Source organism: Daphnia pulicaria, chromosome 1 (assembly GCF_021234035.1).
Source record: "Daphnia pulicaria isolate SC F1-1A chromosome 1, SC_F0-13Bv2, whole genome shotgun sequence".
Lineage (NCBI taxonomy): Eukaryota > Metazoa > Arthropoda > Branchiopoda > Diplostraca > Daphniidae > Daphnia > Daphnia pulicaria.
The window spans coordinates 10,800,635-10,825,921 of NC_060913.1; the positions used below are offsets into that span (position 1 = coordinate 10,800,635).

The 25,287-nt window shown below is 41.5% G+C and overlaps 1 protein-coding gene and 3 long non-coding RNA genes across 11 annotated transcripts; 2 read left to right on the plus strand and 2 right to left on the minus strand.

Annotated features, from left to right (window-relative positions):
* Positions 1-346: 346 nt before the first annotated feature.
* Positions 347-8,632, minus strand: LOC124349096 (nucleolin-like). Its single transcript, XM_046799608.1, has 6 exons — positions 7,992-8,632; positions 3,569-3,775; positions 3,403-3,466; positions 3,289-3,336; positions 977-1,204; positions 347-719 (listed from the first exon to the last, which is right to left on the minus strand). The coding sequence occupies exons 1-5, from the start codon at positions 8,113-8,115 to the stop codon at positions 982-984; spliced, it is 666 nt and encodes a 221-aa protein (XP_046655564.1). The 5' UTR covers positions 8,116-8,632; the 3' UTR covers positions 347-719; positions 977-981.
* Positions 4,367-6,474, plus strand: LOC124351138. The gene is made up of 3 exons (XR_006921395.1): positions 4,367-4,388; positions 4,551-4,652; positions 4,871-6,474. It is a non-coding gene; the product is annotated as an uncharacterized LOC124351138 (long non-coding RNA).
* Positions 8,633-18,081: 9,449 nt separating the features above from the next.
* On the plus strand, positions 18,082-20,839 carry LOC124350715. Its single transcript, XR_006921097.1, has 9 exons — positions 18,082-18,327; positions 18,424-18,524; positions 18,626-18,698; positions 18,766-19,260; positions 19,320-19,449; positions 19,511-19,702; positions 19,768-19,971; positions 20,362-20,642; positions 20,707-20,839. It is a non-coding gene; the product is annotated as an uncharacterized LOC124350715 (long non-coding RNA).
* A 478-nt stretch (positions 20,840-21,317) lies between these two features.
* On the minus strand, positions 21,318-25,226 carry LOC124350313. 8 transcript variants are annotated; one of them, XR_006920767.1, is made up of 9 exons: positions 25,075-25,225; positions 23,460-24,363; positions 23,141-23,390; positions 23,020-23,082; positions 22,889-22,949; positions 22,471-22,822; positions 21,949-22,399; positions 21,721-21,891; positions 21,318-21,655 (listed from the first exon to the last, which is right to left on the minus strand). It is a non-coding gene; the product is annotated as an uncharacterized LOC124350313 (long non-coding RNA). The 8 variants fall into 8 exon arrangements; XR_006920775.1 differs by having other exon boundaries at positions 21,318-21,891; positions 23,460-23,580; positions 24,277-24,363; positions 25,075-25,223; XR_006920758.1 differs by having other exon boundaries at positions 21,318-21,891; positions 23,460-23,595; positions 24,277-24,363; positions 25,075-25,223.
* Positions 25,227-25,287: the final 61 nt, after the last annotated feature.

Here is a 25,287-nt window from a genome sequence, read left to right on the forward strand (position 1 = left end):
GTCTGTCTGTTGTGTGTGTGTGTATCTTGCGGATGCGTTTATAGGTTGTAACCTGCTCCGCCGGCTCAGCCAAAAAGCGTCGACGTGGAAAAAGGAAGAAAAAATATTCCCGGGGATATATATATCTACTTGTTATTATTGGATTGGATCTATAACTCTTTCTTCTTTTCTTTTCCCTGTTGACTCTGAATTCTGTGTGTGTGTGTGTGTGTACTGTATATATATATTTAGATGAGAAACGCTAGGCGGCAGAGGCAATATCTGTTATGGGTCTTGATCAACCGGGATTTCTCGTCGTCGTCGGCGCTCCCGTTTTTATTGCGCAATCGCTCCTTTTTCTTTTTTGGCTTTTCCCTTTTTCCCGGTGGAAAATCTCGTCGCCGAAAATCGAAGAATATGTGTGTGTGTGTGTGTGCAGTCGCGGTAGAGAGTTGGTTTCGACGTTGGAGAATGGAATTACAGACATTGAGATGATGGGAAATGCAAAGCGAAAAGAAGTCGGGCTGGTGAGGGAGGAGCAGGAGGGATATTATTTCGTGGCGGTTGGTGGTGGTGGTGGAGAGCATTAAGATATGGAATATTATTGTACATTCGATATTATAAATAATGCAAAGCTGCTGCTGCTGCTGCTGTTGCGGCCGTGATGTGTGGAATACAGTCGAGGAATGCTCTCTCTCTTTTGGGGGGGGGGGGGTTTCGGTCGCCATGGTGATGTCGCCCTGGGGGAATAACACATACATGATTTATAGGCTTACACGTTTTAATATCTCTGCTTCTCGTTTCGTGACTGGTAGAATGTCATCAAAGGAAATTCCCGTCTAATATCCCTCCCCCAACGAACAGAACCACTTATTGTCCGTTGCTCTCCCTACTGGGCCAGCCCAGGAATAATGTACAGGAACAAGATATCAGACATATGTATGATAAGTTGGCCAGGCGCCGTTTGTGACGGGCTGGTGAGAGTCTCTATACGCACCGCGATTAGATGAGGAATAGCCGCTCCTTTTTAAGTTGGCGATCTTTGCAATCGAGCTCCATTTCATCTTCCGTGTCGAGTTGGGAGTCTTCGGACAAATCGCGTCGGCCGTCCACATCCTTGTCGTCGTCGTCGTCCTCGTCGTCGTCACTGGACCAATGATCCGCTTCCTCTTGATGGGCTTCGAGGGCCATCAGTGTCGGGAAAATGGCGTCGCATGTTCCGCATCTTTGATCAGCAAACGTCCCCACCATCAGGATCGAAAAAATATACAGGATCCGCCCGACGGCCAATGTATGATCAAGCCGAGTCATAGAGTCAGGATAAAATGAGATAGAGAGAACCAACAAGAATACAATATCCACTGCATAAAATCCCCGTCCGCCATCAGCCGAATCGAATAAGAAAAGTAAAAGGTGGATTTCTTTTTCTTCTTTTCTTTAACGTCTAAGGATCGAGGGTGAATGGGAACTGCGGGAAACGTCACAGACACGCGCCAATCCATACAAAATAAGGAGAGCTGCGAGACGTAACGGAGGATCATCACGAAATCTCAACTGGTAAAACAAAAGAACGAATCCCGCGCGGATCAATGTTTCACGACAGAAATAAAAAGAACAAAAAAGAAAAACGGGAAATGGAAGAATGTGTGTAAGCAGCGTGAATAAACGAATAAGGCGCGGGAGCGTGTGTAGTCGAGCAGCCTCTAATAGGGCCGTATAGTATACTTTACAAACTACCATCACAGCACACACACACACACACTGGTGGGACAAGTATATATATATAATATAGTTCACTATCTCTGAAACCCTTAACTACTGCCAGATGGCTTTTATAGTATGTCTATGCATACGTATTACTTTACATTTGCTTTCCCCCAATGGGATTATCTTATATTTTTCTTTCGGCTCTCCAACATTTACCGAGGCTCATTTTCGGCATGTGCGGAATTTCAATGAGAGAAATTTCCACGTAACGTATAGAACTGAAGGAACTGAAAGACGTCGGAGGGAGGGACATTCTAGACGCCGACGAGACGAGACGCTATTCGTAAATCAAAGTTGGTTCTCTTTTCTTTTCTTTCATTTCCCTGCGAAAAAAATTGATTAAAAATATTTTCCGATAGTTTTTGTTTTGTCTCGTCCACCAGCATTTTATTCTCGCATTCAATTTTTTTTAAAAAGACACTTTGATATAGGAGCGCACAATCCTTACACGGTGAGAGACTCCTCCTCTTCAAAGAGGGAATCAGATGAGAAAATCAGTCAACCGTTCAACGCCTAGCAACGACCAGGATCTAGGCTGCTGCCGCCTATATAGTACTACATATAATAAATATCTAAATGCATATACTCTGTTCGCTACGACTACATACACATATATATCCCTGGCACGGAGCAGATAGATCCATCTCGCCAGCAGCAGCCCGTGATCTCCCAATGCAATTTCTTTTCTCCGCCCAGTAGATAGTATGTACACCATCATCCCCGCGACGTTGAATGAAATAGAATATAAGGACGGCGAGCTCCTTTTCACGTGAGACCGCCGCTGCGATCCGTCGCCGGTGAAAGAGGAGCGAATAGAACAGCACACACACATCGGGCTCTTTCATGTGAGAACTATAATGTGCGCGCACTGAAAAGCGAAAGTTTTCATCCGGATTTTCGAATCCGGCGATAGACGGCGATAGATATAAAAGGGGTAGAAGGAGAGAGACTGTTTCAGCAGAATAACAGGAGCGAACCAAATTCTTCCTATTCTATACAGATTTCTATAACACTGTGCGTGTGCTGCGTTGGTAGAATCTAAAGCTCGTACAAAGGCCGCAGGTCGGGCGTGGCCGCCGCCGGCTCTATACGCGTGGATCGAGCGGATACGTAATAGTAAAATGTACTTATAAGGGAGAGGTTGTACTTTGGTTTTAAAAATAAAATGAAAATCCATCCCGAAAAAATAGTATATTAAGGAGCGCAAAAGTTTTACTTTTTTATTTTTCTGACGTTTTGGGGAGACCGTCGATGTAAAATGGGGCGTCGACTTTGTTCACGATTTTTCTTTTCTTTCTGCGATGAAAAGTCCCGGGATGTGTGTATATAGCTGGTATATACGTAAGTTTCATCAACTAATGCCGCCACTCGCAATTCCATCATCGATCTTTCCATCACGCGGGTGGGGTTTAAGGAGGGGTGGGATGATGAAAAGGAAACGGGAGAGAAAAGGTGTGGTCGTATGTATATATGTACTAGGGGGGTGTCGTGTTTAGCCGAAATCACGCGGTTTTTAGCAGAGAAAGAAAATGGCCGACTCACCCGAAATGGCGCTCGCGGATCTTGTGACGTTCCAGGATTCGGGTGGAACTAAAATGGAATCCAATTAATTGAATTTGAATGAAAATATATTTAAAAAAGAATAGGTCATTATACCTGAAGGCTCGTTCGCAGACCCAGCAGGTTAACCTGTCGATTTCCTCGTCGTCGTCGTCCTCATCTGCAACGAAATGAAAATTGAAGAATCGATCAGGATCACTCAATAATAATAAACTCTGTGATTGTAATGAGAGCGTCAAAGTGAGGTCAGGTATCGACTTACCGGAATCTTCGTCATCTTCTTGGCTGCTGCTGCTGCTGCTGTCGTCATCGTTGCCGTTGTTGCCGTCGTTGTCAATGGATCCGAAACGACGGTGGCGATCGTTTTTGTTCTTGCCGCTCTTTTTATTCCGATCCGACGGCCGGTTGTTGTTGCCTTCCACCGGCGAGAGCTGCTCGTATTCGCATCGATTCGGCTTGTTCCCCGAAACTTGTCATGGGACCAGATCCATTGAGAGAAGAAGACGGACGTCATTCAGGTAACGGACAATACGCCATCGAGAAAAAGAGACACAAAAGCAAAAATCACGATCGAGGAAAATAGAACAGAAAAACGGAAACGGACAATTCCAAGTGGATATCTATAAGAATTGCTTTTATTGTTCCCTCTTGACTCACGAGAGGGTCAAATTTTTATTTTGGATCTTGTCCTTACAAGATGGGCTTAATCAAATTTGTTTAGACGAACAATTTGATGTGAAAATAATCCCGATCCGTTCAGCGGATGTCTTTACCGGGGAATTGTACGCCATAAAGAAATGGTATTAGATTTCAACTAAAACTTATTCCCTCAATTGTTATTCGTTTATCGTTTTTGAACAGTTTGGATTTTGAGGGGGAGTTTGATTTGTTATCAATTCTAATTTCAATCGATATCTTATTAGATCGTAAGGTTGCTGATTATCATTAGAAGAAAATTTGGACAAGTGTCGTCTGCTTACGTTTAGTATAGATAAAGTTGAAAGTTCAAGTATTATTGGTTCAAGATTTATTTTGTTATAGATTTATTTGTTTTTGATAACATACTCCATGCTGTTTAGCAGGTAAATAAAACTAAGAATTAAATTAGGATAATTTTGGTAGCTACAAAAGAGTTAAACCTGTTTCATATTTGTGTAATATGTTAGTTCCTGACTAGCAAATATGTGATTGTATATGTATGGCAGTTTGTTTGTACACTATGTAACTTTTTTCTTTATGTGCAGATGTGAGGCCATAGCCAGCCACGACAACCACACAATATGCAAGTTTTCCCTTGTGCAGGTGTTAAACCTGTCACCAGCAACAATCTCAGGATCATCGCTTGGGTAATGATTTCCTTTAATACTTTTACTGACCTGTCACCCAAATACTAGATATTTTAGTGCTGCATTATCTGCATCAATGCAATGTATTACATGTAAACCTTCCATTCTCCCATTTATTAACAATTAGGGTTTACCCAGTGTCTATTGTTTTTAACTTTTCCTGACTTGTTGTTTCGGTGAATATATTTTTCGTAACCTATTGTTATTTTTCCATTTAGATACACAGCATCTCATTGCATTAGGAAAACTACCGATGTCAATCAAATAACGGATATCTTTTTTCCTCTTGTATTTAAATGTCCTCGTGTACGCCCATGTGAATGTGGGTGTATTCACGAGGACACCCTTTTTACCCTATCCCGTCTGATGTCCTTTAACTCTTCAGCGGATGGATGGAGCAACTGACGTAGGTGCCTGGCTTGCATCCCAGTCGTAAAGGTAGGACAAAATTGATCTCTATTCTTCTTTTTTTTTTTTAAATTTTTGGTGGCGTTGATTATAAATCGTTACGTAGTCACGGAGTACGTTTATTCCTGAGTTGACTGCGATTGTTTTCTCCCTCCGTTTTTCTTTAAAAATCTTATTTGTTGAACGACTGCATAGATCAGGCCTGTTTTTATACTTTATAACTTTTTCTATGGGTAAACCATCACATTCGGAATATTTGAACTTTAAACACTTGAATTAAAGTGCAACAATAAGACAATTTTATACCCAGAGGGGCCTGCCACCACACCGGCACCTCTTTGTTATGCGATTTAGATGTAAAAGTGCGTACAGGAAAATGGCACGCAGACACGTCCATATGTCTCGCTTTCTTTGTGTCGTCGGCCATCGATTCAACGTCGTCTTGTCTGTATGCCCTCACGCCCCCCCATGAACTCTCGCAATCAATGGCAGCCAACATTTTCTTTCTCTTTCTCTTTTTTTCAACAGCGGAGAATTCTCACGAGGCAACCGGGCAATCTCCTGTCTGTCGAAACGGACTGACACCCATTTATTTTTATTTTTATTTTTTGGGTTCCCCCTTGCACCGCCGTCATAACATTCACAGTTTGGCCAACCATCTCGAGATCTCGCCCTCAACTACAAAAAGAAAAAAGAAGTTTTGACAGTCGAATCGAGTTTGCTCAACGCTCTACTTGACCCGCAGGACCTTTTAAGTTTCTTCTTTTTTTCCAACCCCCCCGTATTGTTAGATTTCTCTTTTAAAGTGACACTTCCGAAATCGCTACAGTGCACATCCGGCAAGAGGAACTCGACTTCCTTTCAAAGAATTAAAAAAGGAAAAAAAGTTCCGGCACATCCCAACAAACATAAGCGGGCTGCTGCGTTCATTGATTGCGGCTTTTCTCTTCCAAAGGGTCGGGTTTGGTGGCTGCCAAATTCATATGAAAATAAAATCTATCAAACATTTTTCTATATAAAACAGTTGCGCATCACTCGAAGAAACTGCCGTGTCCTTTTATGTATCGTCGTCGCTTTTGTTATACCATCTGGGGCTCTCCTTCATCTTCTTGATTCGGTGCGCGTAGATTTTCTCATTTTGGAAAATGGTGGAGCAGGGAGGGCGGGAAGTTCAAACTTTGAGGCGAGAAAAACAAGAGCAGAGGAGGAGGGAAGAAAAAGAAACAACAAAGTTTGATCTGGCTCAGCCAATCGTGCGCCAATTCGACTCGCGATACTCTTTGAAGTTTGCCCTCTGATTCATCGAGGCATAAAGAGAAGATCCTACCACTTAAGACACCAACCCAGAGTAGAGCAGAGATGGTAACAATCAAGACTCACTAAGCCCGGGCGGCGGCACAGGATAGCAAAAACAAACTTTTCCTTTTAATAGTGTCAACAGCCTTCATTAGTCGACTGGGACTCAGTTTGTTTCGATAGTTGCTCTCTGCCAATCAACTTTGCCCTTTGTGTTTTTCTTGATATTCGTTAGCGAGATCCTTCTTTTTCCCTGTCGAAATAAGCCGAGTTGTTCGCCGGGTAAAGAAACATCAAGGCGGCAAGCCGTTTCAGCTGCTCGCACACAGCCCTCACCGTCGTCAACTTTTGTGTGTAGTATTTGATTTTCCCCGCTCTGGTTTTGGTTTTATTGTTGATATCAAAGTCTATAGCTTACACATATACACTTGGCCAGCAGTAGGCTATAGTATATGTGCTTGTGACGCCCAGCCACTTATTAAAACATTTGCCAACTTTCCAGGATTGTTCGCTATACGAGCTGCATCATACAGCCCGGAACTATATGTATACATATTTTACAAATGCGCGTTGGCCATGGCTATGTACTGGCGACCCTGTCATTGCAACTTTCAAGAAGAAGAAGAAGAAAAGGTCGGAAAACTTTGCCGCCGATGATTGCGACGACTCTCTTCTGGCAAACGAGTTTGCATAACTTGGTGGATGGCACGGCAAAGTGCACCCAAGTTTTTAATTCCTCTTGTTGATTATTTGATGGGCGACGACTTTTGTGTAACCTTCGCTGTGTACAGTACAGTTACAGAAATGTTTGATTTCTCTACGCCGAATCGACGCTAAATTAAGTATAGCCTGAGTGGTGTAGGCGAACTAGCGAAAAGAATAATGATGTTCAATAAATCAATCAGAGAAATGGAAAATAATATCTCGATGCGGATTTGACAGGGTGGGCATTCGGGCGTGACGGGAGATGATCCGATTTTCACCCAGCACACAGTTTTCAGCTACAAAGTTCACCTTACATGTAGCCCGGCGTCCCTGTCGGATTTTTTGCCACTCTCTCACGGTGCAAAGAGCAATCCAATCTGCTTCTTCATTTATGAAACACGACGACGACTCTGTGCTGCAAGTTAGGATAAAAATGAATTTCCCCCCTGCTGTGGTGTATGGGAAATTTACAGCGGCGAATTCTTATAGAAACCAACTATACTTTTAAATAAGGCTTACTACCTCAACGCAAAATGTGTGTAGGCGTTCGGAAGCTTTTGAGCCCATCAAAATTCTTCAGAAATATTATCCACCTACGAATAAAAACCCAACCGAGATAAAAATACTTTCTCGGATGTGCCCTGTCCAACTCTATAAAATAATTCTAGATACTTAAAAAACAGAACTTCCGCAACAGGACGAATAATGAGCTTATATATTACATCACAAATTTATCCGCAGATAAATCAAGTTTGCCTTCGCGATCCTCTTTGCTAGGAAGAAATAAACAAAATATTGATAGAATAATATGTCTGCCAATCCGCCAACATTCGCTTTAGATCCTTTGCGCAAATACCAATGTACACATAGTTGGAGGTGCAATAAATAAAACCACCAAAAGATAAAAAAGAAAAAGAAAGGGGGGTTTACGTGATTGTAGGGACGCGCTGCTGGTGATGTGTCCGGCGAAACTGGCAAACAGTTTCTTGGACGTACTGAAAAATAGCGACGATTTGAGTATCCAAAGGAAATTGGAATTACTCCCTCCGGACATGGTTGACGTATATTTTCCTGTGGCTCCTTTTTTTTATTTTTTCGTTCGTTCGTTTTTTTTCGTTCGTTCGTTTTTTTTTTTCGAGAAGAGTTGCTCTTTCTGATATAGTCCTGATATAGCCCTTTCCAAATCAAATTACGGAAGTCGAGGGGGGGGGGGGGGGCTGAGGTTGAATAATAGAGACCGGTTGTATAATATTAGACGAGCAGCTGCACACGGCGGAAGAAGAAGAAAAAGGATCAACTGCTCTGTACTAAAGAGAGGAGCGGGTTAGACACTGACACAGCAGCAGCCCAGCCACAGTTATATGGACGACAACACACACACCAGCAGCCCTCACGCACTTACACGCTCGCACTCTCTTTTTCGCTTTATTCTAAATAGTGGCGGTGTGTGGATGGTGTGTGGATGTGAGCCGGTAGGGCGGAAACGAAACGTTCAAAGAAACCGGATGTTCGGTTAAGATGAAGACGAAAGTGAGAGAGAGACGAGTGAGATGAGCTTGGTGAGCGTGAGCGACTCACGGTAGTGTCTAACGCTGCCGGATATATATCGGCGGCCTTTCACGCATCGCTGATGAGGGACGCCTGCGCCGCGATGCTCGACTCCAGAACCCTCCCCCCCCCCACCCCTCCACCCCCACCTCTCCTAACCATTTGATAGGAAAGAAAAAGAATCAAGAAAAAAAGTCCAAAAGTCGTTCGTCTCCTACACACACACACATGAGGGGACCGGCTCCCATTCCTATACGTTACGATATCAAGTCGCAAGTTTCCACGTCTAGTAGACCCTTAACTTATTGAAAACTGCGCATGAAACATCAGAAAGAGATGGGGGAGCAGGCAGTTATATACATATAGATATAGAGAGAATGGGAACACTGCTATATATTGTAATCACGCAAAGAGAGTCTCTGGTCGTTTGATTTATATCTATCTCCGATCAGTTAGATTTCTCCGTCGAGCGTGTGTGGCTGTGGATCGACTTTGTAGGTATGCAATATAAATAGACTACTACTATACCATCTTCGCTATCGTCCTACTTATCAATTCCGATTGAATTTCCAACATGTATAGTGAAAATCCTTTCGACCTCTCTTATTTTATGTACGTCGTTATATTACATTGACTTAGATATAGTACTGGTTTTTTTTCCCCCGCTGTGTCAAAGGATCGTCTACAGAACAGCGATCGATTTTTCTTACCTTGGGAGAGTGTTGGATCGAAACTTTTCTCTTTCTTTTTCGACGTGCATCAAGTGATGTCTACTCCGTCGCTGTATACATGTATATCCTCTTTGTACGCATTCCGAGTTTTCCCTTAAGAGAGAGAGAGAGAGCTAGACGTGCATTATTATTGCACCTTATGTTTAGCCGATGGAAGGGCGGGAGTCGCTTATTAATATGAAAATGGCCCTCCGTTTATTTATTCATTATTTTTGTTTTCATTTTTTTTTTTTTCGTTAGAACCGGAAGGCAAATTGCTTTTTACAGTTTCCAGGTATCTATTATTATACATCTGCTTACGCCTACAGAGCACAAGTGGGCGCTTTATTCATTGAATACACGCTGCGCTGTAGCAGATTGCTCTTATAAATCTATTTGCTGGGCCTATAGTGATGGGTCCCTTTTCATTGTTGCTGTGCTGCTATAGTGGCTCAGTCATGTTACAGCCTGGGCGCCCAACTGTTACATGCAAAACTTCTTACACTATTTATGTGTAGCCAGAGCTGCCTCATATCGAGTGTAACTATACTGTAAAACAAACCCTTTCCAGCATTTTGACGTCTAAATGATGTTTGATATTTTGGCAGACGTCGTATTGTTAGCTACTTTCTACCGGAGAATTCAATCTTGTCTTTGAAGAGACTCTCATCCGGCGTACATATACAAGGGAAAAGGCAAAATGCGGTTAAAGAAATCGAATCACTTGATGTTTGCGCCATGTTTGATCTTATGCCGTGTAGTCGCGGTGCTGTTGTGGACGTCCGCTGCTGCACGAAACACAAAACAAAAAATGGGTCAAAGGGAGTTGTCATTGAACACGTGCGCCATCACAGAATAAGGAAGCAAAAGGAGGAGATATACGGATTATGATGAACTGATGTCTTGAAATCTAAAGAGAATGGAAGAAAAGATGAGAGAAGAACACAAAATTTGGGCGGTGGTCTCTTGAGAAAATCGCTACCCTAATAAATGGGGAGGGGGGAAACAACAACAACAACAACATGCCCGGCTTGTTTGTTTTTTATATCGGACCGATTCTGTATAGGAACCATTGAAGTTGAGCTATACATGTCGCGGTTACATTAGAGCTGGATGTCTTTTGTATTTGACCGACTATCTTGCGGGGGGGAATAACGTTCTAGATTCGTCCACTCTTCCGTTTGTTGGTTGGAATACAAAAAACAAGCGACCGACGATGAAATCAAAGAAAAATCGATAATAAAACAAAAGCAGTTGCGGCAAACCCGGGAGTAGAAGAAGAGAAAGATGAGAGCGGACGCGGGAGGAAAACGTTACGTAACAGGAGAAGAAGAGAAGAGAGAAAAAAGGGGGGGGGGGAAAGGCGTTCCGGATGAGATGATACAAGTTGTTCATGCTCGTGTACGTACAACATCTCTCTTCAATGTCCGTCAAGACGAGCTTCATTAAGGACGAGCTCTTTACAGTTAACGTTACGTACGCGGGCCAAATAGATGGGAGATTGTTGGCAATATGCTGTCCACCTAATTATAAGACGCGCTTGAAAACGATGCCAATTACAAAACGGACGACCATCATCATCATCATCCACTATTATATACAAGACAGAGAGAGAGAGTCTCAGAGTTTGGAGAGATCCGAGTACTTCTTTCGCCCTTGTCTATATTCTTCAACATCGAACGTCTTTATACATAAAACAACCCAGTAAGTTCAATAGGCTGTATAGACGAGAAGAGAGGTGAATAGTCCAACAACACCCACCGAGTGCCGATTTTATTTTTTAAAACTTCATTTCACTCTAGAGAGAAGTTGAACCCAAAAAGACTATTTTAGTAACAACTATTTAATTAATTCACCGTGTGGGATGTATTAACTATTCTTATTAACTATTCTAAGAAAAAAAAGTTACAAGAGTCACTTAATAGTTAAAAAATGAGACGTAGAATCTATAATAACATCTGCTGCTGTGTAAATGCAGAAAGTTGTAATAATAATCAAGCAATCAACTCGCAATGTCGTCCTTAATATTCGACTTATAGATCCTTTTTCTTCCTTCCAATTTGTTTTTAATTTTATTTTCTGAACAGGCCCTTGATAAGTCCCCAGCAGCTTGGGAACTTTTGAACAAAAGCGGCTGGTAGACTTGGGTTGTAAGTCGATTTCTTGTTGGGTGGAAGAGGAAGGAGAGGGGGGAGAGATAATGAACTGACACCGGCAGCCAAAGCACACAGCATAGGCCAGCAGCCAGCGCCAGAGCATCGCACCAAAAGCCTGACAGAGAAAAGGCGCGTCTTCGTCGAGTAATACGGAATAAGAGATAGAGAATAGGGCTTGATCTTTGGTTCTATAGGGGTCGAGAGAGAAAGCCAGCCAGCACCGAGCCAGCCAGCAGCAGCAGTTTCTCGGGAGCGGTTATTTGATGGTGGACAGTGACGTGTCAATAGCAGTAGACCTCATTATCGATGGCTTCTTCTGAGCCCCCCCCCCCCCCACGCTCTTTCCCTTTTTTTTGGGAGTTTTTGATCTATTAGTTGAGTTTTTTCGTTGGCGTTGGCTCTGCCGAGGTTTTTTTTTTTCTTATTTTCCAACAGACACTACCACGGCAACATATTGTAAGTACACACAGAATGACGAGAGCGTGTGTACAAGAGAAATGATCGCTGAGCTGCACTTTGGCCAACCCCATCAGTTGGCCACTCCCGACACAACATGGTCGGACTTGCTCTTGTGTGTACGCGTGTTACCCGGTGTGGCTTTTGTGTACATCTCCCCTGGTGGGCGTTTGTTATACTCTGATGCTTTTGCGGGGCCCTTGCTGGCCCGTACGTCCCGCGGGATCTACTCCCTCTGCCCTACACCAACCGAAATTCTCTCTCTCTCTTGGATATTGCAACAGCCTGGCTTTTGAGGCCCAACCCACAGTTGCTCTTCACTTGAAAACGTCAAACGCCATCGGAAACGTTAATCAATGCAGCAGCTAAGAGAGGGAGAGAGAGATCCATTTGAGTTCCGAAATGTGTGACAGGCAGAGGGAATCAATCGAACGGGCTTTTCACTCGATCCAGATTGGCCTTTCTCTTAATGATGAAATTCAAATAATTCTGCCGTGGGAAATTTGAAATGTATGGCAGATCCTTCTCAATTAATCGAATATAGTCCCCCCCCCCTCCCCCTATGCGGAAATTCGTATTGAATTCCACCGCGGATTATTATGAGCTAGTCCCTTGTGTATTAATTAATTATTCTTGGATAGGGAAAAAGAAATTGATTGCCTTTCCAGGCGGATATCACCTTTTAGCTATCGATCGCTATATATCTATAGTCAATGGATACGCCCCTGCGCTTTACAGCGATACACCAAACTGATATTATACTTATATTCATGCCGTCATGCGTATAATTCATTAGACACAGGCCTATTACGGAGCGAGAGACACGGGATAGTTTAGGTCGAAAGTTATAGGTATACGAGATGGGCCCCCCACCAATCTGCGCTGAATCTTTTCTTCTTCTATACATCTCCCGCTGCTGGCCGTAATATACCGGTAGTATATATACAGCACAGCACTTTGAAATCTCGAGGGGCACCCGCCAACGATGAATGACGTGGGCTTTCCTTTTCTCAGCATTCTTTGATTGAATTCTCGAGGAGAGTCGTGTGCTACCCCGGCGCAAATAGACGACGACGACGACGAATAAGAGAGAAAGAGCTTTTTGGCGTACGTAGTATATACTTAGAGATCTACAGTACCCACCAAACTATTAGGTACACCCCCCTATTTTCAATGCATTCTTATGGCACTACGTGTCCTAGAAAAATGCAATAACTCTTGAACCGCTTGGGCTAGATTTTTTTCCTTTTGGCCCTGAGTAGATCTAATGATGATCTACATTTTTTCTACACATGAAGTTGTCGTAGGATTAACCCCCACGGCGCTACGGTATCGTTCAGTTTATTAGGTACACCCGTTTTCCCCCCATATGCGCCGTGTTAAATACGGCGTTTTCCAAAATTTACAAAAAATACTAAAAATCAAGCTAAAATCTTTTTCTTTGTGCCAAAAGATGCAGAATTCTTCACTCTATGCGAATATAAAGAATAATTTACAATCAAACCAACTCAGAGAACCCTTCCCTATACCTCAAAGTTTTCCACTTCAAAATTTGGCGAAATTGGGCGCCCTCTGCTGGCGAAAGTGCAAGTTTGTTGAAAAAAGTACAAATTTTAAAGTGGAAAACTTTGAGGTATAGGGAAGGGTTCTCTGAATTGATTTGATTGTAAATTATTCTTTATATTCGTATAGAGTGAAGAATTCTGCATCTTTTGGCACAAAGAAAAAGATTTTAGCTTGATTTTTAGTATTTTTTGTAAATTTTGGAAAACGCCGTATTTAACACGGCGCTTATGGGGGGAAAACGGGTGTACCTAATAAACTGAACGATACCGTAGCGCCGTGGGGGTTAATCCTACGACAACTTCATGTGTAGAAAAAATGTAGATCATCATTAGATCTACTCAGGGCCAAAAGGAAAAAAATCTAGCCCAAACGGTTCAAGAGTTATTGCATTTTTTCTAGGACACGTAGTGCCATAAGAATGCATTGAAAATAGGGGGGTGTACCTAATAGTTTGGTGGGTACTGTATATAGCAGTAGGCATTTTTCAATTGACTTGTGTGTACACATGAAAAGCCTTTTGAAACGGAATGACTCCAGCCTCTCCGTATTGAGTAATGGCGTCTCCTTTATTTTTGATTTTTTAAATAGTTATATAACGGTCTAGTTTACCCAAGATGATGATTTTTTGTTTCTCCTCCTCTCCGTTCCAAATGCGATTTCCTTTTCATCAAAAGAGTCTCTCGGGTTTGAAGAGAGAGACAGTGACGAGTATTCGCAACTTTGCTCGTCACAGCAATCGATCGAGGATATGAGCGAGGAGCGGAGAGAGAATATAACAAGGACTCTTGTATATTTTATTCCCAGTTCACCCAACTATATATCGAGGATTCAGCATCGATAGTTAATTTTTTTTCCTTATTTGTTCGGGAGCGCCGACGACCAATAAACCCACTAAAGCAGACAGGAGCTATATATATACATGTTGGAGTCGATTGTCGTCCCTTAATTGGCGTACAATGCACACACACGGACTGGTGTATAGACTATACACACACACACATGTACGACTTGATGGCCGCAGGGGTGTCAGGTGCAAGTTGGCGTGTAAAACCCCACCCAGCAGCAGATTGGATTTAGACCGGGCTGACGAGTTTGAGATTGTCTGGGTCCGCGCGATATGCTATACGTTAGACGTGTTCGCCAAGGAGACATGCTGGAAACTATTTTAATTGCTAGCGATAATAGAGCTGGGAAATCTATATGTGCGCACAAGTTATAGGTAAGATTAAGTATACAGGATAAGTTGGTACATAATAATACATCAGGAAAGTCGTTTTTATATTCCCACTCGTTTTGTTGCCGTTCAATCCGCTCTTCTTGGCCATCGATCCAACTAGCAGGGAAAATGGTGACGGCCACAGACACGCAACAGCCCAGAAATAATACAGAGCCTACACGGCCGGAATCATTCGATCGGCTATTAGAGAGACAGGACATATACAACAGCGGACGCGGTGCTGGCCGAGAAGAGCGTCTCCGTCTTAACGTCGTCACTATGACGATATCATCTTACCGTGTCAATCCTTTGAGTGCAATCCCAGCTAGTATTTTTCAAGTTTTTTTCTCTCCCTTATATATCTACACTGCTTGCTTGCTTGCTGTTGCCGCTGATGGCTTCTTCTTTTTCTTTTATCGCTTTAACATATAGTATATCCGCCCGCGCCCGCCCGCCCGGCCGCCACCGCCGCTACTTGCTGTTTGCAAGCGCACATCCTCTCGTGTCCCGCGTATTTGGCTGTCATGACAGACAGCCAGAGAAAAAAGGAGAAAGTAGAGGGGGTCCCGCTTCTTCTATAGTTTTCGTTTCTTTTCTCTCTCTCTCTCTCTCTGTCTTCGTCTCTTATAAAGCTGCTAGATCAATAGAGTGCAAAAAGTTGTTCAAGTCCTATATCTATGTGTAGACAACACACGGGAGGAGAATAGAAGAAGAAAAAAAGCCATTCTCTCTCTCTTGAATTCTTTATATTCCCTTCGTTCATTTTATTCCACGTAGTAGATACAAATACTCTACGACGACGACGACGACACATACTACATATCCGTGTGTGTGTGTGTGTGCGGGTTTGTTTTTTTCTTCCTTTTGAAACAAAACAGCTCTATCTCTTTTCCTTTGACGGCCCTATATAGCCTAGCTGCTGCCATGCCACGTCACATCGCTTTTTATATTAAGACTAAAGGCCTCTTCTCCGCCGCTCCTGTGTCTACTATGTAAAGAGCTTTTCCGCGGTTGAAGGAGCCCGGCTACACCGCGCACAGCAGCCTCCTGCTGCTACTGCTCCTTCTCCTTCTCCGCCAACATAAACAAAAGACATACCCAGGGCCCGGGTCGACTCGGCGGATTATCTTACGCTATATATTTACTGTTGTATAGCCACACACACAGTAGCTGGTCGGCATTCAGATACTTTGGGCTAGGGCTATTGCTACTGCTAGCTGCTGCTGCTGCTACAGTCTAAATGCGATGAGTTACTCTGTATGGTTGGCGTCTAAATACATCATTGGCGTGTGCGGCTCTTTTGAATCGGATGAGACTGTGTGCTGCGTGGCTGAATGGGAGCCGTCGTCCGCTAAGACGCTGCTGCCCACGCTCAGCACACATATGTTACACGGGTCCGTCCGTGTTGCGGTTGGCGACAGAACATATAAGAGGAGAGCAAATGAAGCCCGAAATGGGGGGAGAGATGACGACGGGTCATGTAGCTAAAAGAAAACTGGGAGTGATGAGATGTGAGGCCTTCCGGTTATTCCTGAAACACATTTGAACATGTAATACTGCTGCTGCTGTACACTGACAGTAGAGACTCCAATAATAAATATCTCTCTTCTCCTTTCGTTTTGCTGGACAATAATGGAGGCCGAGTCGTGAGCTCTGCGTGTGTGTGTGTGTGTATCTTATTTGGGCGAGTTATTATTATAATCTACCCCGTCATTTGTCTACTTAGGTTGGCCCCCCAGTAATTCCCTTTCGTGTAGTAGTACAGGCAACTGGAGACATTTCTAATTTACTTTATCTCTGCGTCTTTGCCATTTTCCTTTTTTTCTTTTCTTTTCTATTTTGTACAACTGGCTGGGGCGCTGGGCTACTACTCGTATTACGTTTGGCGTTGTTACGCCACCAAAGTTACAACTGATGTGGTTATACCAGGTACGCTACTTTTTTACATTTTTATTATCACGAAATTCACGTGTAATCGTGTAACATGAATAACATGTTAAACGGGGGAGTGCAGCAGATCAATTTCTCTTTATAAACATATAATATAAGATTGCCGTCTGAACTCTGTGAAGTTGATGTGACGGTAACGAAAAATCAGCGCCATGTTCTTCTATTTATATACAGTAGTTAATTGAATCTGATGCGTCAATTAGTGACATGAACAGTATTTTATATTTAATAATAATAATAATATTACAACGCGTTGGTTACTTCCTGCGGAACTGTACGGTAGTGAGAGGAATTTTCAACTTTCCGCATGTAGGAGCGTATGTAAAGCAGTTAATTAGCCCAGGTCTCATCTGTCGACAACTATGAATTTAATCCGTAATATGTTTGAAATTAGTTGATCAACAAGTTTTTTTTAACAATTTTGGATTAATTAAATACCTCGCTTATTAAATACGCTGTGGAGAGAGAGATTTCCTATTGTTTATTTCATGAGGAGTTTAATCGAAAAAATGCTCGGAAAATGCCGGAGGAATTCCGATTATTTTTCTTAAAGAAGGAGACGTAATTTAGATATCTAATTTCTCAGGTCTTGATTTTTTATTAGGGATTCTATTGAAATAATATTTAATTTAAAGTCCAAGTGAATTATTCCGAAAGGTGGCGCGTTAAATCGCATCTTCATGCTCACCCATGCTTTATGGAAAAACCCGATCACCTGTCTGCTATGATAGTGAGGTGCGGTCAGTGGAGACCACCTTACGGGAAATTGATTTTGCAATTCGTTATTAGTCATATGCGACGTAGTCAGACGAATGGTAGTTGTTGTTTAACGCATATAACATATGTACCGACTCTGAGGCGAACATGCGCAACATCGCAAAAATATTGCGAATTGATCAATTGCCGAGTGTGTCAGGTTAAACCTTATAATTGATATTTTCAATGGAGTTGATTAGATTACTCTATGATTGATTTCTCACCTGAATTCTTTTCTGAATTCTTTCCACCTTTTTATTAATGCTATCAATATAACGACTCCTTGGCAAAGTACGTAATTATCGCCAATATAAAACAGAGAGAAGCCATTCGATGACTGATGAGGGGATCTGGTTCCACATTTTATAAATGTACACAACTAGACACACATTCAATAAAAAACATTAATTAGGTATGGCCCGATAGACAACCAGGACTATTTTGTTTTCCAAATTAGCTGGCCTGATGTTATAAATCCACCATGATAAATCTAATTGGCATAAATTGGAATATTGAAATATAAATTGAAATATCATAAATTGGCAACACTGTTTTCCAGTCAGGGAAGTTCGGACGTCTGCAGCTTCGAAATATTTTAAGCGGTTTGGTTTGAGGGACTACTCAGACTTCTAGAGTCATTGACCCTGCTAGAGTGTTGTAAAAAGTAAAAATTTCAGCAATTGAATTGTTTGATTGAAATGAGCATTTGACAATTGGTCCGTTCACACCTGTTCACGTTCACGCAAAACTAAATTGCGTTTTTGCTTGTTGGGACTTGGAGTGTCAGAGGTGTCCAATAGATGACATAGGTGTTCTTGTTTATCATGTGATGGCGGATTGTTGAGTGGCTGTCAAAAGATTTCCTATATTTTCATATTTTTCCACGAAAATTACTGATGAATTCTTAAGTAAATTCCAGTTTATTTTTGCGCAACTTTGTTTATGATGTGATTTATTCCGTATGTGTGTTGGATCACCTTTCATTCTTCTTATTATGTGTCTAGGAAGGAACGCAAAAGGCAACCAGCCTACAAATAGCCTACCATCAATTTTTTCATTAAAAATCGTCGTTAGAACTGCTGAATGTTTCATCCTGTTAATACAAGTAAAAACCCATAATAGCTTATTAACAATTTGGTGAAAACCTCTTTACATTCTTAGTTAATGTTCATCGTAATTATCTGGAGTTTCTGTTGATGTTGGTAGGTCGCTAACCCCAGTGTGGGCAATTGTTGTTTTTTCCAAACATGTTTTCTACAAATAATGCATTGACAGACAAGTATTAATCTTCCTTAAAAAAAATTTTAACTTTTATTTGATGCCATAAACTGTATTTTCTGTCATAGAGAAAGCTATGGGAACATTATCAATCCCATGGGTAGTATTCAGGTTATTGCAGCAACTTTGGTAAAGTCACATGAAAAGATGCAGGGCACATACCAACATTGTTTGTATTTATCTGAATTTTATACTCAAGCAGTAGGTACTAGGTAGCAATTAATTTAGTTTATTGCATTAATGTTGGGATATTCATTGGAATATTTCTTTTACATTCATCATGAGATTCATGACTATTTGATGCCAAAGTTAGTTTGAACTCAAACACAGACAACTGTAGCTGCTGCTGCCTTACAGCCACAGGCAGGAAAATTATTCTTTTCTTCAGAAAATTTTAAGTTTTATTTTTTGTCTGGACCCCCGATACCCCAATCTCATCAGATTTATTTCTGTGTGATGTGCATCTGATAATTCATTCCTCGTGAGTGGTGAATTCGTGATGCTAAGCTTCCGAAACAGAGTTCGGAAAGCAATCCATTCGTTCCGTACAGTCATCAAACGTGGTAATCGTGAGGGAGTTCTGTTGGCTGTCGTTAGGTGGCTAAAATAGTTTGTCCCCCAGCCACCAGGTCACGCGAGTGTCTTCGTGAGGACGAACTGAGACTTCCGAGACGCTGACTGAAAGTGGTAAACCAAATTTATTACGGAGTTGCGGTGAATCGATTTAGATTTTCAGCCATGAAATTTAATTGGTAATGCTATTTGGATTTCTTAAATTTTATTCTTCTTTGACGTTTCTGTCTGAGTTTACAGTCAATCTGGCATATAATTTCACTTGGCCGGCTGGATCCATTCGGCAACACAGGGATGGCCAGCCTATAGGCCGTTACTAGAGTAGGCCATGACTTGGCCAAATAATGTGACGACGTTGTTCGAAACTGCTGTCCATTTTGTCAAAATGTCGCCATTGTACGTCTCATTTCGTGCAGAAACACTTCAAAGCTAGTAAATACATTTTGATGATCAATTTCTCTACTATAATGCAATAGGTTTTATTGGTTGATTTTCAGGTTGGAGATAGAGATCCCTTTATTCAACTGTTACAGAAATTGAGAACATGTCTGAGCTTCATGGCTGTCATATCATTACCATGGTTTTGTTGCAGCCAGCTGGTGAGAAAGGTGTGATCGAGTCAAGTTGATGTGCAGCTGCTGCATGGAGTTTATGGAGCTGGTGTTATCCCAAGCATCACTGCAGGAAAACTTCTTGAATTGGTAATTTGATTGATATTATTGGTTGTAACTTGGGAAGTCTTGTGTTGTTTTTTTTTGTATTCAACTGACAAACTTAACTCTTATGTGATGTAAACAATTAAGGGTGATATTTCTTCCTTCCAAATAATTTTTTCTTCATAGATAGCTACATTGTTTGTCAGCTTTTACTGAGTTAATGATTTCCTTCCAATCAAACTAGAAAAAAAATTCCCATTCAGTATTACCGCCAAGTTTTTATAACACAGTGGAAGTAAATGTACAGAATTCTTTCCTGGTTTCTTTTTCAATTTAAATTCATTGTTTATTTTAAATTAAGTAAATTTTATTATTGGTACCCTTTTTTCACATTTCAAAATGTCATTGTTTCATTGATGTTCTTTTGCTTTGTAGGAGTTCATGGTCAGTTTGAGCTGTTTACGGTGTTGCTGTTTGGTGTACAGTGGTTTTACAGTTCCTATCCAGTTAATAGATGCTCTGAAATGGAGCTTGTGCAGATTTGCAGTTCAACATCACATTTAAATGTGACATTTGCCTATGTTTTTGTCCATGCATCATATGCAGTATTGAACAGTTGGGTAAAATAGTCGATGTTGCCTGATGGCTGTCGGTCTTATTCGATGGGCTGCATTTTGTCGATATGTCGTCTCTTGCTATCTGTACCGGCATTGGAGGTAATGCTTGATGTTTCGTTCAGTTATTGACTTTTAATTAAAATCTATCTTTTTTTTTTTTAAGTTTAATCGTTCGCTGCCGTTCCATAGACTTGATCCATTGTGAAACCGAGGGGAGGTTGCTGAAATTCAAGACTCGTCAATAAATTATGTAGATGTAGTTAAAATTACAAGTGCATATCTGGGCTCCCTTCTTCAGTGGCCCCGTTTCCCTAAATAACCACTAACCAACGCCCGCCGGTGGTCACTCACTCGCTGCGACAACCAGGAGGAAGAGAGATGTTTGGTCGAACGGGGACTTGCAAGGCGCATGATTCGATGAAATCTGTTGGAGGGTCATGAGTCTAAGCCGGAAGCCTACTATGACACACTGCTCTCATAATAACTGCTCCTCAGCTCTCTTCGCTCTTTTTCCGGTTTCTCTTAACCATGGCCGGGTAATCTCCCTGGTCGAGTCAGTCGGGCAGTGTCTCCCCCTGCTTGACTGGCAGCAGTTTGGACCGGACGGTCTGTTTAATAAATAAATCATATAAAAACCTTTATAACCATAAATTTTTTTTGAAATTATGAATAATTAAAAGAATCATTAGAAACATATGGGTTTTCATATTTGTAGCGAAAAATCCTAAAAATTCTACATACCAAAATCCACTATCTAGAAAACCTTGACCGAGGGTCGCTACTAATGGGCGATTCACTGTTTTAACAAAATAAAAATTAAATATACCTTGATTTGACTTTATTACCTAGCTGAAGTGGTGGCATTGAGCAAGAGTGCTGAGCTTAGTAGGCTGGTTAACGTATCCATATGCCAACTGATGGAGAGCGAATCCAGGAGTGTTTACGGACACCGACGGTGATCATCGACATCGTTGACTCTCCAGTTGATGTGTTGTCCGCCGAGCATGACCATGCTGTGGGTCAACTTCAAGCCGTGAGATCATCTTGATCAATCCTTTTTCTTCCACCAGTCCAGCGATTTCTTCATGGCCACGTGAAGGTACGTCATCCTCCTCCTTGAGAGCGCAAGAAGATTTCCATCAGCACGGGAGAACAAAGACTGTTGGCGAGGAACAACCTTTATGGTCTTTTGTCTATATGTCACCAAGAAGTAATTGAATTCAAGGGTATGGTGGCCAGACTTATCACCAGGCGGTAACGGAAGGACTCGGTCTTGATGTGGGCGACGCGACGCAATAAGTGCAGTTGTTTGAGACTTGATGCAAGGATTCCTGGAATCAGCGTAGTTCTGTCATAGAATAGTAAAATAATGTTGTGGTGTTTCTGTGATACGATTTCGACTTACGTGGAAGATGGTCATCATGAAGTTAAACTTCTTGATTACATTCCCAAATGACGCCAGCGATCAGCTGTGAAGCTCGAAGAAATTGGGTTGAACGCTGAACAATTTGGAGACGGCAGCGAAAGCATTGAGGATCATGGGTAGAATAATAGAAAAGAACTCGTTGTGGTTAACAGCGGTGATATCGATGGCCTGCAGAGCGAAGATGACGTTGGGGGGGGGGGGGGAGGAGGGGTTGGACGGCGTAACGAACGGACCCGCTCTTGACGTGAAGAATATCAAGTTGGTGTTACGTAGAGTGCGTGCGTGAATTTTTTTTTACAATGGGGAAGTACAGCGCCCATTCCATAACGAGTGAATGGCCGGTAACTTTTGCTTGATGTCACGAATTTGGCCAAAAAGCTCGGTGGCTAACATCAACGGTGATTCCAACTTTAGACACGTTTCTCATCTCCTAGATTTTTAAAGAAGCAAGGACATTAACACAGTAAATAATCTCTATAACGATTCAAGTTACAGATTAACCTTGACGATTACACTTGAGGCACCTTCGATGCGATGGTATTTTTTCACATCTTAAATATCGTTCGAGTGACGGCGGTTGAAATCCAGAATTTCAGCGATCTCGAGCATGGTCTCAATGCTAACACCGATGCTTTTTATAAAGATGTCGCCATCACCAGATTCCGGTGCAACAAAAGCACGTTTGATTTTCGTTGTGGTGCACAACATTAGTAGACTGGGCCCACTTTATCAAGGACCAGATGTTCCGCCCTTTACATCCTCCCTTTTAACACAACGGAATCTAGAAATGGTCAGCCAACATTCCCACTGACTACTTTGTAGTTCAAACTAGAGACGTTGCAGCCACTCGTGCCTGAGAAACTGATTCAGTAAGTAAACGAAATTTAAGTAACATATATTTTAGATGTAACAAACTTACGTCTCCTATTCTTCTACAGACACAACTGCAATTGGCCTGTCACACCATTCTGTAAAAAGGACTGTTGAATAAAGAGGACCACATCAAAGGTTAGAGCTAATCACAGCTGACGTGAATTAAATCTAATACACCTCTAGTGCAAGTCCGTTGGAGCCGCGCACCGTTCCATCGTAAGCGACAATACTTGTATCCATCTATACCAAAGTGTAATTTAATTATTTGGCAGTTGAATAAACCAATTCATTAATTTACCTCAGAGACTGCTTTATTATGGTTCTCTTTCTCTTCCCTGAATTTGCAAATGTAAGGATCTTCAGACATTCTTGTCTTACCAAAATTCAGCTTTATTCCCGCTTTATTCTCTTCTCCTTGGGGGAGGAGGGATTTCCGTTACATTGTGATGACATTAGACATTACATGTGATTCTCCACCACCGAAAATGTGAACAATGATTCAGTTGAAATTGTAATTTTCTTCTTTTCTCTCTTTCAGGAAAACAACCCTAAGAAATGAAAATGAAACTATTAATAAATTTCACAATTAGTCAATGGAACAGCCTAGAATTTGTTACCTTTAACAACACCCTTGACGAACAAATATAAATAGTTAGGACATCTGACAAGTTTCAGCTTTGTATGCGTGGTAGCTCAGTTAACAATTTCTCGTCAGTAGCATCCGTCAGCATCTGTGGCCTGTGGGTATCCAAACTACCAGATGGCACTTTAAAAAGTCGGTACAAGTGCCATAGAAAAAAAAAAAAAGCGGAAAACATTCTCGCATCCAAAACGTCGAAGAAATGTAGGACTAAGCCACAACTTGGGCGAAAGAAAGGTAAACGGCACAACTCCCTATGTCTGAAACTCTGAATTTTACTGATCCGCAATCGGGACAGATCTGCAGAACGCGGTAGGACTGCCGATTCCGTAATGATTTGCATTGATTGACAAGCACTGCCAAATGATCACTCATCCTGCCCTATATACATCAAGATGGTGATTGAGGACAAAAGCAATGACTAACAACCTGGTTCTGCTAACAAGGTCAAGAGTTGGGCGGAAGACGATTTCTTAGTTAATAATACCCTTGCAAGAAACGTTGGTAATTGCTGATATACTAGAATCCTACATTTACGCTTTTTTTTTTTTTTTTGCCTCTTTTCTTCCTTTCACATTTACTTTGCATCTTTTCGCTGCTATATTTTCATCGCCACTTTCATTTGCGAGCTTCTTATGGAAAAATTAATAACTAAAAGGTAACACAATAACGAGTCGATCAAACTAAAGATAATGGACTATTCTGCATCAATCCACAATCACTACCTTTTCTAAATCCTTGGTAATTACTGGTCACTACTTGGACTATCAATGATTGATGCAGGAAAAACTAACCTTCTTCACACCTTATTCCAGCTGGCTGCAACATAACATGTGCATGCTTAACAGCAATGAAGGAATACAGATTTCTGGCTGTCAGACCTATTTACAAAATAGGAAAAGATGCTTTAGTTAGTACAATTGAGCAGGAGTTAAAACTATATAGTCCCTCAGTTTTTCATTGATATCATAAGTTTAAAACATCTAGCAAGATTTTTCAATTAACTATCGAAAAAATGAACTTCAAACCAATAGATCACGTAAAAGATTTACTTAACTGAAAACTCTGTATTATCCTATACAATATTTACTGTCTGTGTAAGTATCACAAATTAAAGGAATTCACAGCTGAGAAAATTTTAAAATTGCTGAAACAAAAAAATAAACTTCAAACAATGCACGGAAAATTAAATTACGTAGAACCACATTTCCAATTTCACGAAAGACTTTACTGAAAACTCTACCATGGTTAAGTAAAGGAATCTAACTTCTGAATATGAATAAATAATAAAATAAATCTGTAGCCTTATTTTTAGGGAAATTTGTTAACAAAATAGCTTTAATTCCTGTCGAGTGTTTCTGCATGGATTGGGGTGGACAACTGAACATGCAGGACTGCAGGTGGTTAGTTAGGTAGCGATAGCAGTAGCACAGCAAAAAAAAACGACATTGCTGCAAAATGAACAGCAATCTCACGCCACGTGATCAAATGATTTGGCCAACTACAAGATATAGGTTAGACTATCTGGAAACTCACACGAGCATTTTACATTTCATTGACTTGGGGAATCCAAACAAGAAGTCAATAATTACCTTATGAATATTCATGATGGAAAATGCGGGAAAATGTCGAATCCCAAAAAAACCATAACGATAATACATTTTGCATCTGTGTCTCAACAACAGATTAATCAGAAACATGTTGGCGGTTTTCTGTGGTGTGTGGCGTCAGCGTCACTGCGTCAGCTGGAAACTTCAGCCGGAAAGCGCCACCTGATGACACAATGGCCATCTAGCGACAGTCGA